The sequence below is a fragment of the Marmota flaviventris genome, chromosome 10 (assembly GCF_047511675.1).
Source record: "Marmota flaviventris isolate mMarFla1 chromosome 10, mMarFla1.hap1, whole genome shotgun sequence".
NCBI lineage: Eukaryota > Metazoa > Chordata > Mammalia > Rodentia > Sciuridae > Marmota > Marmota flaviventris.
In genome coordinates this window covers 114,699,509-114,713,111 of record NC_092507.1, presented here as the reverse complement: position 1 = coordinate 114,713,111, position 13,603 = coordinate 114,699,509, and the positions used below count along the sequence as shown (strand labels likewise).

General features: G+C 47.3%; 1 protein-coding gene across 1 annotated transcript; it reads left to right on the top strand.

The window, feature by feature from the left end:
* The first annotated feature begins 1,041 nt into the window (after positions 1–1,041).
* On the top strand, positions 1,042–3,602 carry Dusp23 (dual specificity phosphatase 23). The gene is made up of 2 exons (XM_027950742.2): positions 1,042–1,420; positions 2,583–3,602. Exons 1-2 carry the CDS (start codon positions 1,154–1,156, stop codon positions 2,766–2,768), a joined length of 453 nt encoding a protein of 150 aa, XP_027806543.1. The 5' UTR covers positions 1,042–1,153; the 3' UTR covers positions 2,769–3,602.
* The last annotated feature ends 10,001 nt before the right edge of the window (positions 3,603–13,603 follow it).

Genomic DNA, 13,603 nt, shown 5'->3' with positions numbered 1-13,603 from the left:
ATGACTCATCAGTCATTGGAGCAGTGAGTCCTCCCCAGACCAGAAGTAGATGTGTCATCTCTTAAACCCTTGAGCATGTGCTGTAAAGAAACTAAGTCCCATGGATGGAACTGGAGCATATCATGCTAAGTGAAATAAACCAGACCCAGAAAATCAAAATTTGAACGTTTTCTCATATGCAGAAGCTAGAGAGAGAAAAGGGGAAGGGGGTTTGGATATAACAAAGATATAGGGAAGATCAGTGGAGTAAAAGGAGATTGAGAGAGAGGGAGGAGGGATGGGAAAAGGGAGAAAATGCAGAATGAATTTGACGAAATTACGCTATGTGCATGTACAAATAAACCACAGTAAATTCCACCTCCATGTGCATCTATAAAGCACCAATCATGAAGGAAAATAGGGAGAGGGAGGAGAAGGAAAGCGGGGAGGGTACGGGGACTGAACGGAGTATATTAAATTCCGAACATGTACGATTTTGTCAAAATGAGCCCAACTATTATATAGAACTATGATGCACTAATAAAAGAAAAATAATCATAATAAAAGGGAAAGTAAGTCGAGGTCGTGTCCTTAAGGAGGCAGGGGCAGGTAGCCAGCGGTGCAGTAACCCCAAAGCACCACCAGGGAGCAGCAGAGCCTGACCCCGGGTTGCTTCATTTACAGAAAGCAATTAATTTGTTCTAGGTTTTCTTCTTTTTATATGCACGTAGTTGTCAATGGATTTTTTAGTTATTTATTTATTTGTGGTGCCGAGGATCGAATCCAGGACCTCACCCCAGGCAAGCGCTCCACCACTGAGCCCCCACCCCAGCCCCCTGATTTTCTCCCTGGTCGTCCGAGTTGCGCACGGCTGCAGCCAGCCCGCCGTTGCAGAACACCCAACCCGTCAATGCTCTGCTCCGTCTGGGCCGCTGCGCGGACGGGAGGAGCCGGGTTAGCAGTCCAGCCCCCGCCCCCGCGGCTGGGCCAATCCTCCTCCGCAGAGGGGAACGTCACCGGGGGGCGGTGCCCCGCGGACCACGTGGCCCCTCCTGGCGCTAGTTCCCGGCAGGTGGCGGATTACTCGGTCCCAGGAGGGCTCGCGACCAGAGGGCGGAGCCAGAAGGGCCGGCATAGCCCCTGGTGACCCGCTGCCCCGTGCCCTTCCCCAGCGATGGGCGTGCAGCCCCCCAACTTTTCCTGGGTGCTCCCGGGCCGGCTGGCGGGGCTGGCGCTGCCGCGGCTCCCCGCCCACTACCAGTTCCTGTTGGACTCGGGCGTGCGGCACCTGGTGTCCCTAACGGAGCGCGGGCCTCCCCACAGCGACAGCTGTCCGGACCTCACGCTGCACCGATTTCGCATCCCAGACTTCTGCCCGCCGGCCCCCGACCAAATCGACCGCTTCGTGAAGATCGTGGACGAGGCCAACGGCCGGGGAGAGGTCAGTGGGGACAGGGTCAGCGCGGGGAGGGAAGCGGTCTGCTGGGGACGAGGGCAAAGCCAGAGATAAGACCCCGGGGCCAGGAGACTCCCGGCGCAGTCAGACAAAAAGCCAGGCTGAGAGGGGCAGGGCCTAAATGGGAGGAGTAAAGAGAGCCGAGCGGTGTGAACTGCCCTTGAGTACAGAGAAGTCACCAGGAACCAATCACTCTGGGGAGGGGAGAAGGAGACTGATGAGCCTCCTTGGGATACGTGGGGGTTGAAGCTAGCACCGTTTGCCCTTTTTTAGAACAGTGCTGTCCAAATATAATGAAGACACATCTGTAATTTTAAATGTTTAGCATCCACATTATTAAAATATATTTTTATTTACTGGGTTAATATTACCAAAATTAATTTCATCTGCTATTTATTTATTTATATATTTATTCATTTATTTTGCAGTGCTGCAGATTGAACCCAGATACATTCTACCACTGAGCTACATCTCCAATACTTTATATATTTTTTTATTTTTGAGATCGGATCTCACTAAGTTGCAAAAAAAAAAAAAATGTTCCCAGCTACTCAGGAGGCCTAAGGCAGGAGGATCTCAAGTTTGAGACCAGCCTTGGCAACTTAGTGAGACGCTGCCTCAATATAAATATTTGAAGGGCTGGGGATATAACTCCGGGATAGAGCACCCCTGGGTTCAATCCCCAATACTGCCAAAAAAAAAAAAAGCAAAATAAAGCAGGTGATATTAATTTTGTTAACATTGACCAGTAAGTCAAAAATATTATCTCAAAATATAATCGATATAAAATAATTCATAATATTTCCATTCTTTTTCCTGCTGCATCTTTAAATCCTGATATATGTTTTATATCCCATCTCAATTTGGACTGGCCACATTTCAAGTATTCAGTAGCCACCGGTGGCTGGTGGCTTCTGTGTTGGACAACATAGGCAGAGGGGTATAGAGAAGCAGGTAAGGAGCCCATCTCTGGAACCAGCCACTTCAGAGCCACCCAGGTACAAGGACACCCTTCCATAATAACTTTGATGTCTCTTCTTGCTCACAGAGGGTCTGAGACTTAGAGGGAGAAGGGTCCTACTCAATGGGGGCAGGAAAGTATTGGGGAAGACATCAAGCACCACCCCATAGAGCTCGCTCTTCACAGGCTGTGGCAGTGCACTGTGCCCTGGGATTTGGGCGCACTGGCACCATGCTGGCCTGTTACCTGGTGAAGGAGCGAGGCTTGGCTGCAGGAGATGCCATCACGGAAGTCCGGCGCCTGCGACCTGGCTCCATCGAGACCTACGAGCAAGAGAAAGCAGTCTTCCAGTTCTACCAGAGAACTAAATAAGGGGTCTCAGCACTCTTCTGCCAGGCCCTGTGTGGAAAATGGGGTCAGAGACAAAGGGAAGTGGTCTAAGTATTGAGCCCTCCGGCTTCCTTTGGCTCCCACTGAACTGAAATCTCCCTTCCTCGAGGCAGGTCCTGATTGACAGGGTGGCTGGGGCCCCATTGAAAGGGGAAGAAGTGTGCTGCTTCCTTGAATAAATAACTTATCAGAACCAGCTCACCCTGCATAGCACTTGACCAAGCGCTCTCACAAATCAACTTATTTGAACTTCATGCTAGCCCTGCAGGATAAGAAAGGCAAAGATCCCCCCTGTTCTTTGGATGAGGTAGCTGAGGTAGCTAAAGCTCAGGCCCAAGGTCACACTTCTAGAAAGTAGAAGGATGGGCCAGGACTGCAACACACATCTTCTTAAAGATGCTGAAATGCTGTATGTCCATTCCCTGTGATATTGGCTATGGTTTCCAGGGAACTGGTCAATGAAAGGATGCAAATTCCTGGCAGCCCAGCTTCCCAGTATCCCCAGGTCTCTGTCACTCGCAGGCAAGCGCCCTGTTGATGTAACATCTCAGTCTAGGCCAACCTGCCCCCCATATGTCAACTTGGCTCTTCTCAGGGCAAAGCAGGCCTGGATGTCCTATTTATAGATGGTCACTATCTCCATCTCCCCTGGAGTTGGCGTTTTCTGCCAGCCTCGGGTGTTGCTCAGCTCCTATGGGACTTGTAGCCCATCATGCTGCCCCAACCTCAGGTCAATGAATGCTAGAACAAGCAGTTTGGGTGAATATGCACAGTGGATATTTGATAAATAAAGAGCTCTGGGGCTATGAATCTTGATCATGTTTCTCAGATGATGTCTTCATTTCTCCTCTTTTGGACCCCATCCTGCTATCAATGCCACACTTGACTTCTAAGAGATGGGATGAGCAGTATACATTAACCAAATGGACACTTTTTACTATAATATCTGCTTGAACCCCTATTCTCTCTTCTACTGTGGCAGGCTGGACTGAATAAGGTAAAATTCATCATGAAGTACATATGGAGTATCTGCAGGTACCAGGCCCTGTTAGATGTGGAGGCTCCCAGCAGAATGAGGCATGAGTCCTGCTCTCAGAAGCTCTCAGCTCCTGAGAAGATGGGCACAGATAGAGCCCAATCAAAGCAGTTTCTAGATACTGGAAACCATGCCTATTATTTCCAAGTCTGTGAGACATAGGGGAGAGAGTAGTCAAGGTCCCCTTCCCCCAGACCCTATCCCTTGAAGCCTAGACTAGAGCAGGACTAAGCCACCTCTCCTCACTATTTCTCCTTCTCACTACCACACACACAACTCAACATTATCCAACACACCCTTGCACAGAAGGTATATCGGCTGAAATCTCACCAAGAGAAAAACTATAAGATCCACACACGCACACACCAGTTTTCTTCTGTGTGTTAAATCCAAGGGTTTAATTCCTCCACTTTATTTTCTTAGTCTCCACCTTGCCCACCCAGGTGAGGATACCCACCCAAAGAGGAGAAACCCACAGTCCCATGCATTCGGGGTGTAAGGGAGGAAGGAGAAACGGCACTGGCTCCCACCCTCTCCTGCCCCGACAGCATGCTGCATCCTGAGTCTTGATGCAAACCAAAGCCTCCTCTAAAGGGGTGAGTATGGGTGGGTGTGGGTGCTCACAGGCTTGCTTTCCTGTGAAGTTGGCAGAGCAGAAAACGTCATGACTGGTCCTCTTGCTGGACCCCTTTGATCCATTCTGAGATAACCCTCGTCGTCTCTGCCCTCCCTTCCTCTCTGGCTCCATCCTCCCTGCATCATCTGCACTGGAGCGGAATCTGCCCTTCCCTTCCTCCCAAACCGCCTTTGAAGGAGACAGAAAATTTTTCTAACCCCATTAAAGCCCTGTGTGCAGCCTCCCTCCCCATAATTTAAGCAGGTCTCCTCTGCCTCAAGAGTTCCTTAGGGAAATAAACATATAATTATGTGCTTAAGGAAATCACTTTTTAAATAAGTAAGAGTTGACTCGTGATGAAAAACTCTGCCCTGGAGAGGTTGGCCTGATGCTCCATTTGCACCCATTCCTCCCCCAGATTTCCTTACCTTCTCACACCTCCTCTTCCGTGTTGGTCCACCAGTGAGGGATGACAGATTAGCCACGACCCATCCCCATTTAATCCGGCGCTGAGATGATGGGCATGAGAACCAACCCTCCGCCATCTAAAAAGCCCACTTGTATCGCATCAGACCTGAGTTCCCCAGTCTCAGCACCACTGATAATTGGGGCTAGAAATTCTCTATTGTGGGAAGCTGTGCACTGGAGGATGCCTAGCAGCATTCCTGGCCAGTAACCCACCAGTCGTGACAACCAAAGATGTCTCTAGATAGGCATGGCCAAATGTTTTCTGGTTGAATAACATCTGCCCCAGTGAGAACCACTGCATCAGACCAATCAGCAGCCGCTGCTGTCATCCGCTGTCCTTTCCTATGGGAGTAGAAGAGGGAGCAGACTCGGGCATCTCTCTGTGGATGCACACGTCTTAGGAGGGGAGAAAGGGTCGACTCAAACACCATTCCCTCTCCAACCACTTCTGGCAGTCATCCGCAGTCCCTCAGCCTTGCCCAGGCCACATTTCCAACATGGTGATAGACACGACTAACTTTCTATATTCAGGAGGGTTCTAGTCTCAATAAACTGCTAGTGAGCATCACTAAGACAACAACACCCACCCCTATTTTTTTTAAAGTTCCATTCATATTTATCATCTGGTACATGATCAAGGTTCTGTGCTGAATGGAAGTTTTTCTGTCCAGAAATCATTGTTCCTTGTAGGAACAATGGGCTCCATCCTAAATCATTTCTAAGGTTCCTTTCCCAGAAAGCTGTTTATGTACAGAAACAACTGGTGTCAGGATGGGAGGAGAACCAGCCACACCCTTGAGGATTCCACCCTAGCTGGTTCTCCCACCTCTACTTCCCCCACAGGATGCCCCATCTGGGCAGGATGCCCTTGTGCTTCTGGGTTCTTAGTTCTATGACTGCCCCACAGCCCGTGTGTCCCAATGCACAGCCCGAGCACCAAAGGCCAAATAGTGAAACTACTGTGGGGCAGTTCTGTCACATCCACTATTACCTAATTTAGAGCATGCAGATGTTCTACACCACAGAGGACTAGAGTGGGAACATAGGCCCAATCATACGTGCAGGTGCTTGCCTCCCTTGGACCTGGTCAGCTTGACCCTTACAGCTATTCATAACATGCAGGAATCCTCTCCACATCACTGCTCTCCCCCTGGTTGAGGAGATCTGCTTCTTGTGCACGCCCTCGCCTCTACCCACCCATTCTCCCCAAAATCATGTCTCCCCAGGGCAGTGATGAACCTGGGACAAATCATAAACTGTTTCTCAGAATGATTTGCACCCATTTGCGAAGCTTCAAGTCAAAAATTCCGCTACCTGTATCCTGCCATTATTCCTGGTTTCACAGGATCATTGTGTCACAAAACAATGGCCGTTTCCACTAATGCATTTCACACTTTGTCATGACCATATTTGTTTGCTTATATGATCATAATCACCATCGCTTAGGAAGCACTTACCATGGAGCTGGTGGTCTACATACGTTGCTTTATATTATTTGATCCTTGCAACAATACTGCAAGCCAGGTATTTTCTCATTTTTATAGATGAGGTGACAGATTTAGGGAGATGAATGACATGCCAAAACCCACACTTGCATTGAAGGAGCTGGGATACAAACCTAAAGGGTCTCATGAGTGCAGGGCTCATGCTTCTTGGATCAGACATCCACCTGCCAAGACTCCCCCGGTTCCAGGGACATCGAAGAGTCTAGATTCATCCTCAGAGCTTGGCCTCATGGGCCATCTTATCCAGTCCCCTCCAGGGACCAATTGCTTCATCTTCTCAGGAGGCCAGGGAACAACCTGCACCTGGCAATGAAGTCAACAGCACCTGAATCACGTGCTGCTACTTAAAATGCATCCTGAGCCCTGAAGGCCAAAATAGTGACATTTTCGTGGGGTAGTCCTGTCACATCCACTATCACCTAATTCAGAGCATGCAGATGTCCTCACCCAGCATGACAGTCTTGAGGCATGTGTTGACTGGCATGCAGCCCTGAAAATGTCTTCTTATATCTGATGATTTATTAAAAACCCTAATACCTGTTCTGGTTTCGTTGTTGTCATCTGACCCGTTAATGCAGGTGAGGCACTGTGCCAACTGCTTTATAGGCATTACCTCATTCACTCCTCAGAAAATAAAACTTTTAACCCTCTGAACAAAGAACTGTTACGACAACCAATGCACAGAGAAGTAAACTGAGACCTAGCGAGTTTAAGTAACTGAACTCAAAGTCACAGAGGAGAACAAGATTCATAGTTGGAGCTAACAATAAACCTCCTTCCCTCTTGAGAGCAGAGCGGAGACACCGCGTTGTAATTAGAAAATATATAGTAGCATCTAGTGTCCCCCAGAATGGAGGCATTTGGGCTCAGGGGACTGTCCGTGGAGCCCTACTGATGGCACGGCTTCCCGGACTGCTGCCCAGCTATTATTCATCAGCACAGCTCTGACTTGGGAGTTTGCCCGTCACTGTGACTGTCACCATCCCAAACAGGCTTCTGCCTCAAGCCTCTAACACCATCAAAAATATAGTCCCCCGTTGATTTAGAAATGAGTTACATAAGCACATCTTCCATTACCTCCCAGCTTTTCTCCAGCTATTATGGATTCAAGGCATACTCCTGAGAAAGCATGCTTGTCCAAGCAAGCAAAAATTTGAGAAACAATTTGGTGCACGTCCATGCCTGAAGTTGATGACTTATTTGCAACCTTGATAACTGAGTCCTTTGTGCCAATAAATTGCTAAAATGGCTTCAACCACTGTCTCACCCTATTTTTCCCTTGACTTATTCTGTCACCGTGGATATGGGATCACGAAACAAATTAGTGATATCACCTCTGAATTTTCCCATTGTGGCCTTCGGTATGGCAAACCGTTCTGGAATTTTCCCCGCACCTTTTATAATAACCACACCGTCTCCTCTTTACTAATATACATTACATAGTTGGCTCTGCTCCAAATCCAGTGGCTCTATGGAAAATAACAATCAATGCAATCATCCCATGAGTAACACTGCTCATCTCCTTCAGTAGGTTTTATGTGCCCCACTCCCCACCCAAAGAAAATGTGTTTATTTGCATGTTTTCTGTAGGTATTCTGAATGAGATCGAGCTGGGGCAGGACGCGACACAGAGCTGCAGAATAGAATTAAGTGAGGTAGCCACACTGGGATCAAGCCCACGAGTGGAACCATGCCTTTCTTTACCATGATCCATAAGGATCTAAAGAGTCCAGTTCTTTCCTCTCTCGCCCCAGATGCTCCCCTCTCTCACAGCCTTGGTTCTTTCTACTCGACCACTCTCGTGTTAAGTGATTCACTAGGACCCAGAACACAGAAAAGCCATTTTGCTCTTGCTTGTGGTTTACTGCAGTGGAAGAATGCAGAGTAAAATCTGGAACAGGTCAAAGGAACACAGAACAGATTCCAGAAGAAACCCAATACAAGCTTTCCGTTGTCCTCTCCCAGTGGAGTCACATGGACGGGACTTCATTCTCCCAGCAACAGCATGTGACCAACACATCCAAAATATTGCCAACCAAGAATGTTCCCCTGAACCTTACTATCCAGAGTTTTTATTGGGGGTCAATCACATAAGCATGCAGCATGTGAATGATTGACCTTAGCCACTCAGTCTCCAACCCCAACAGAGATCAAACTGTAACAACATGGCCCAAAGCAGCCTAGGCAAATAGAAACAGGTGTTCCCCATAAATCACATTGCTAGCCTGAACCGTCTGGCCAGCCCAAGATCCCAGGTATATGCAGATATTCTAATCAGGCAGGATAGTCCAAGAGTTCATGGAATGTGTAGGGTTTGGGCAACACAGGACTGCTGGATTAACCTTGACTCTACACTGCCAGATACTTTGCATTCTGTGCATGTGACAATCTGAGCACCTGCTACTCCCTTTGTCTGGCATGTTCCGCTGATTTTTGCCTAATACCCAGCTTCTATTTACTCCTAATAGTCTCAGTTTACACTTTCTCAGGGAAAGGTTTCCAACAGCCCCCACGTATTCCCAAAACACCTGTCTTTGTTCACCTATAATGACTCCTTCAGTCATTTAACATCTCTCTCTCCTGCTAGAGTCTTAAGACTGTGTCCCTACCTCTAGCACAATGCCTGGCACATGGGTGCTTAATAAACATATACTAACCGATTAACCTGTTTATTTTCACATAATAAATGGGAACAAAAAATTAATCCAGGAGATAGAAAATCCAGTGGAGGAATACATGATACACATTACTCTAAAGTATAAATGCAAAAATGAGCATGTACAATGGGAAAATATGCAATGCATAAATATTTAAGCAAAATGCCATAGTGATGAAAGAGATAAGAGTGAGCCTCATATGGTTTTAAAAGTTGAATTTTTCAAGGAGCTATGGAGGGTGTAGTTGGATAACCTAAAGAGATATACAGATGTTGGGTGCTGTTAAAAATACCAGTGTGATGTGATATGTACAGAATCCATACAGGGAGCTTAGAGCAGGATGAATGGGTGTCGGTGAGGGGAGAAAATGTATGGGGAGTCAATCGGTATAAATGAAATGACCTCATCCAGTGGGTAGCAGAGAACACAGTAAGGTGAAGGGCAGTAGAAACTCCTGCCAAAGGGGAAGGACCATATCTGTTCAACAGTGTGAGGTCACCACAGTTTTCTGAGTGAGGACATGTCACTAGATGGAATTTTTCTTTAGTCCCATTCTGACAGAATGGCCCCATTACTTGGCTGCAGTATGGTGCTTTATGACTTAGCATTGTCGAAGAGAGACGAGGTCTCACTGCTGCTGGTTTTTAAGACTTTTCAGATGATAAGAGTTAAGTAAGAACCTTGCTTTTCCCTCTTGCTTGAAGTTAATGACTTTAATGCTTTGCAAAAGAAAGTAAAAGGGTTGTTAAGTCAGAGAGCTCACCCTCTGGGCTTGCAGGTTATGATTTTTTAATGCTTTTCAAATGGGAAAGGATCTCAAGTGAGTGTCATCTCTACGTGCTAGAAATATGTCTTTCAGATGGCACTTGGCACTGGCTTCTGCACACCCACTGCTCTGTCTGATTCACTGGTGTCGCGCTGTCAATCAGGCTGTTGCCATATGCCAGTTCATCAGGTTCAGACATCATGGAGGTGGCAACCCCGGGGGCCACATTCAGTCCAGTGTTTTAGTATTCCTCCTTGTTGTGCCCAGATTTCAAACCTTCTCCCTTAGTTGCACTTCTCCCCCGCCTCTAGCCCCTTGCCTCCAAACCATTTTTCTCTTCTCCAAACAGTAGTCCTTTTGTGGATGGCAGAGAAGCCAAACAGACCAAGTAGATCGTTTCCTGTTAGTGGAGGGTGTTATGTAACCAAGGAGGGGCCTGCTGGAGACTCCACAGAGACTGCTTCCTCCAGAGAAATGCACAGGGTTTCTGTCAGAATGGAGGAGCCAAATGGAGGCTGCAAACGCCACAGCACCTTGCCTGGGGACCTCCCATCTGGCACTCTTCAACTGGAGACCTAGAGAATAACAGAACAGCCCGGGCACCCAGGGAGCCCCCGATAGACCGCCACAGAGGCCTTCAAAGCTCAGGGAGGAATTGGGCAGAGAGGACAACTCTGGCTCTCCACAGTGTGTTCTTCCACCCTGAGGATCCCAGATTTTCCTTGGTATATGTGCTCAAATCTCTCCAGGGAGAAACAGGCTGGGGGATGCACGGAGAGCTCCAGGCCCCTGTAAGAGTCGGCTGCACTTTTGGACTGATCTTCATCCCACCCCAAGGGAGCCACAAGGATGTCAAGGAGAATCCCAGGTGAGGAAAAATCAGAAATGAATCAGGGAATTACAAATTAAAACAATAATGACATATGATTTGACATACAGCAGTGCTGTGCACTACAAACTCAAAATACTAATATCAGCAAGGCCAAAGGGAAACTGGAGCTCTCAAACTGCCCTTGGAGAAGGAGTTTGCCCCCAAATCCAGTCACTTCACATGCATATGGATGTTTTTGGACAAATTCTGCATTTGAGTAACTTAGAGACACATTTGAGACTATTCATGTATTCATTGAGCACCTAGTAGGTGCCAGACACAATTCCAGAGGTTGAAAATTGAGCATAAGCAAAAGACAAAAATCTCTACCCTCTAGGAGTATATATTCACCACTGTTTAAATAGCCCAAAACTGAAAACAGTCTAAAAAGACATTTTTAGGAGACTCTAAAAACACTACGTTTCTAAAACACATTCAGCATCAACATGAATGTGTTTTAGAAACGAGGTTGGATAGGTAGGAAAGAAACATGCAGAATAGTAGATATAGAATGTATTAGCCAGCTTTTTGTCACTGTGGGTAAAATACCCAACAAGAACCTCTTAGAAAAGTTTATGTGGGGCACACGTTTCAGAAATTCAGTCCATGGTCAGTTTCCGCATTAGTGTGGGCATGAGCTGAGGCAGAACATCATGAGAAAGGGCATGGCAGAGGGAAACTGCCAACCACAGGCAGTCAAGAAGCAGAGAGAGAAACAGAGGGGCCAGGGACAAGATGGAATCCCCAAAGGCAAACAGCAGTGACCTACCTACTTCTTCCAGCCACAACCTGCCTGCCTACAGTCACCACCCAGGGCAGTAATCCTTTCAAGTTATTAATGTATCAGGTGGATTAATCCATAGATTAGGTTACCCATCTAATCATGACACCTCTGAACATTCCAGCTTTGTCTCACACATGAGCTTTTGGGGAACACCTCACACCCAAACCATAACCCAGAATTTAAAAAGAATACATACTATAAATTGATTTGGGAGGCTGACATTTGTGATAAAAATAAGTAGTTTGGACACCCACCAATCTCAGGATTTCAGCTGCTTCCTAAAAGGGGAGACAGACTGGAAAGGATTGCTTTATTTCTTAAAGAAAACATCACAACAAATAGATGTGTGAAGACGTTGGCCCTGCGTATTTTGCATGTTAAGCATTCAAATGTTTATTTTAGCAATACAGGTCCTTTTCAGTTTTAGTTCCTGATGGGGAAGTTTCTGTTTTGAATTGCTCTCAGATTTCAGCAAACAGCTGGGCATGGGGAGGACTAGGCCCCACTCTTGCCAGCATCCAGAGGCTGCAGCCTGCCCTGTAGGGTCTCTGGGATCCCGATCTCCACCTACCCGGCCAGTGAACGCGACCACTAGGAGGAAGACACGAGCGGAGTCCAGGCTGCTGTCCCAAGTGCCAGCAAGCTGCTCGCGCCCCCTGGCGCCCGAACAGCTCTGCCACTCGGAGGGAGAGAATGTGGAGCCAGGGAAACTCGCCCGCGCTCAAGAGCTGGAGGGAATTTGTTCAACCACTTTAAAGAGAAATCTGGCGCTGTCTAGTAAAGTTGAAGAGACACATACTCTATTATTCAGAAATCCTGTTTTTTGAGGTTTTTACCCTAGAGAAACTCAAACACACGCCCAAGGAAATGCATACAAATGTTCTTTGCAACATTATTCGCAGTGGCCAAAAATCAAAACTGACATCATCATCCATCATTAGGAGAAGAAAATGAATAGAGTCAGACATCTGTAGTCAGTGGAAAACTATGCCACAGTGAGAATGCGACGCCACGTGTGTGTGTTTGGAGCCACCTCACGAGCCACAAGTGCAAGGGGGAGTTCTGAGTGCCCCTCTCCTAAGACACCATTTATAGGAAATTGTGGGAATGCCAAACAATATGAGGCATTGTTGGTGGGCACACACACGTGTATGAAGACAGATATGAGAAGGGTAACTAACAAAGGATAACTTCTGGGAAGAGGGGGAGGAGAATAGAATTGAGGAGAAAGCATACATGTTGCTTGTGAGTATCTTATTTATTCAAGGGAAACAAAGACCTCAAGCAAATCTGACAAAAATTTAGACTAGTGCTAATTCTAGGTGGCAGATACCCAGATGTCCCATATGTTGTCTGGTATCCAGTTTTGATTCCTTATCCTTTCTTTCAGAAAAGATAAAGAGGGATGATAGATGGGGAAGAGCCTCTGAGGCACAGGAAGAGTCAATAAAGACCCAGGAAAGAAAGGTGCTTCCTATATTAGCAGAGATGAAAGATCAGCAGGAGGTTGGTAGGAGAGGTGCGTGGCCTCAGACCAGGCCAGAGACAGGCAGGGCCCAGGCATGCAGGACACCACAAATGAGGCCTTGCTTTAAGGAAAGGCAGGGCAATGGAGTGACCTTGGGATTTTAAGCAGAGGAACTGTCAAGTGCAAAGCACAGTTGTGCCAGGGCAGTGAGACGGTTGCTAAGAGACCAGAGAAAATACCCAGAGATGGCAGATGAGACAGAAGACTTTATTAAGAAATGCTTACAGGGAAGGTGCAGTGACAATAGGCAGAACAGATGGCACCTCCGTCCCTCAGGGTACTTCATCAACCAGTACCTGCTCTTCCTCATAGCACTCTGTCCAGTGGCAGCTGGCTGGACAAGTGACATGTCTCCTTCCACAGTCGCCACTGAAAGAGGGGTATTATATACTAAGCTACAGCATTAGCTTGCTTAGTTTGCTCGTATGATCAGTATCCCAAGGAGCAACTGCCCTGGTGTACATACCAAGCCTGCTTTCTAGGGCAGACACAGTGGCACATGCCTGTAATCTCAGCTACTTGGGAGGCTAAGGCAGGAGGATGGCAAGTTCAAGGCCAGTCTCAGCAATTTAGCAAGACCCAATCT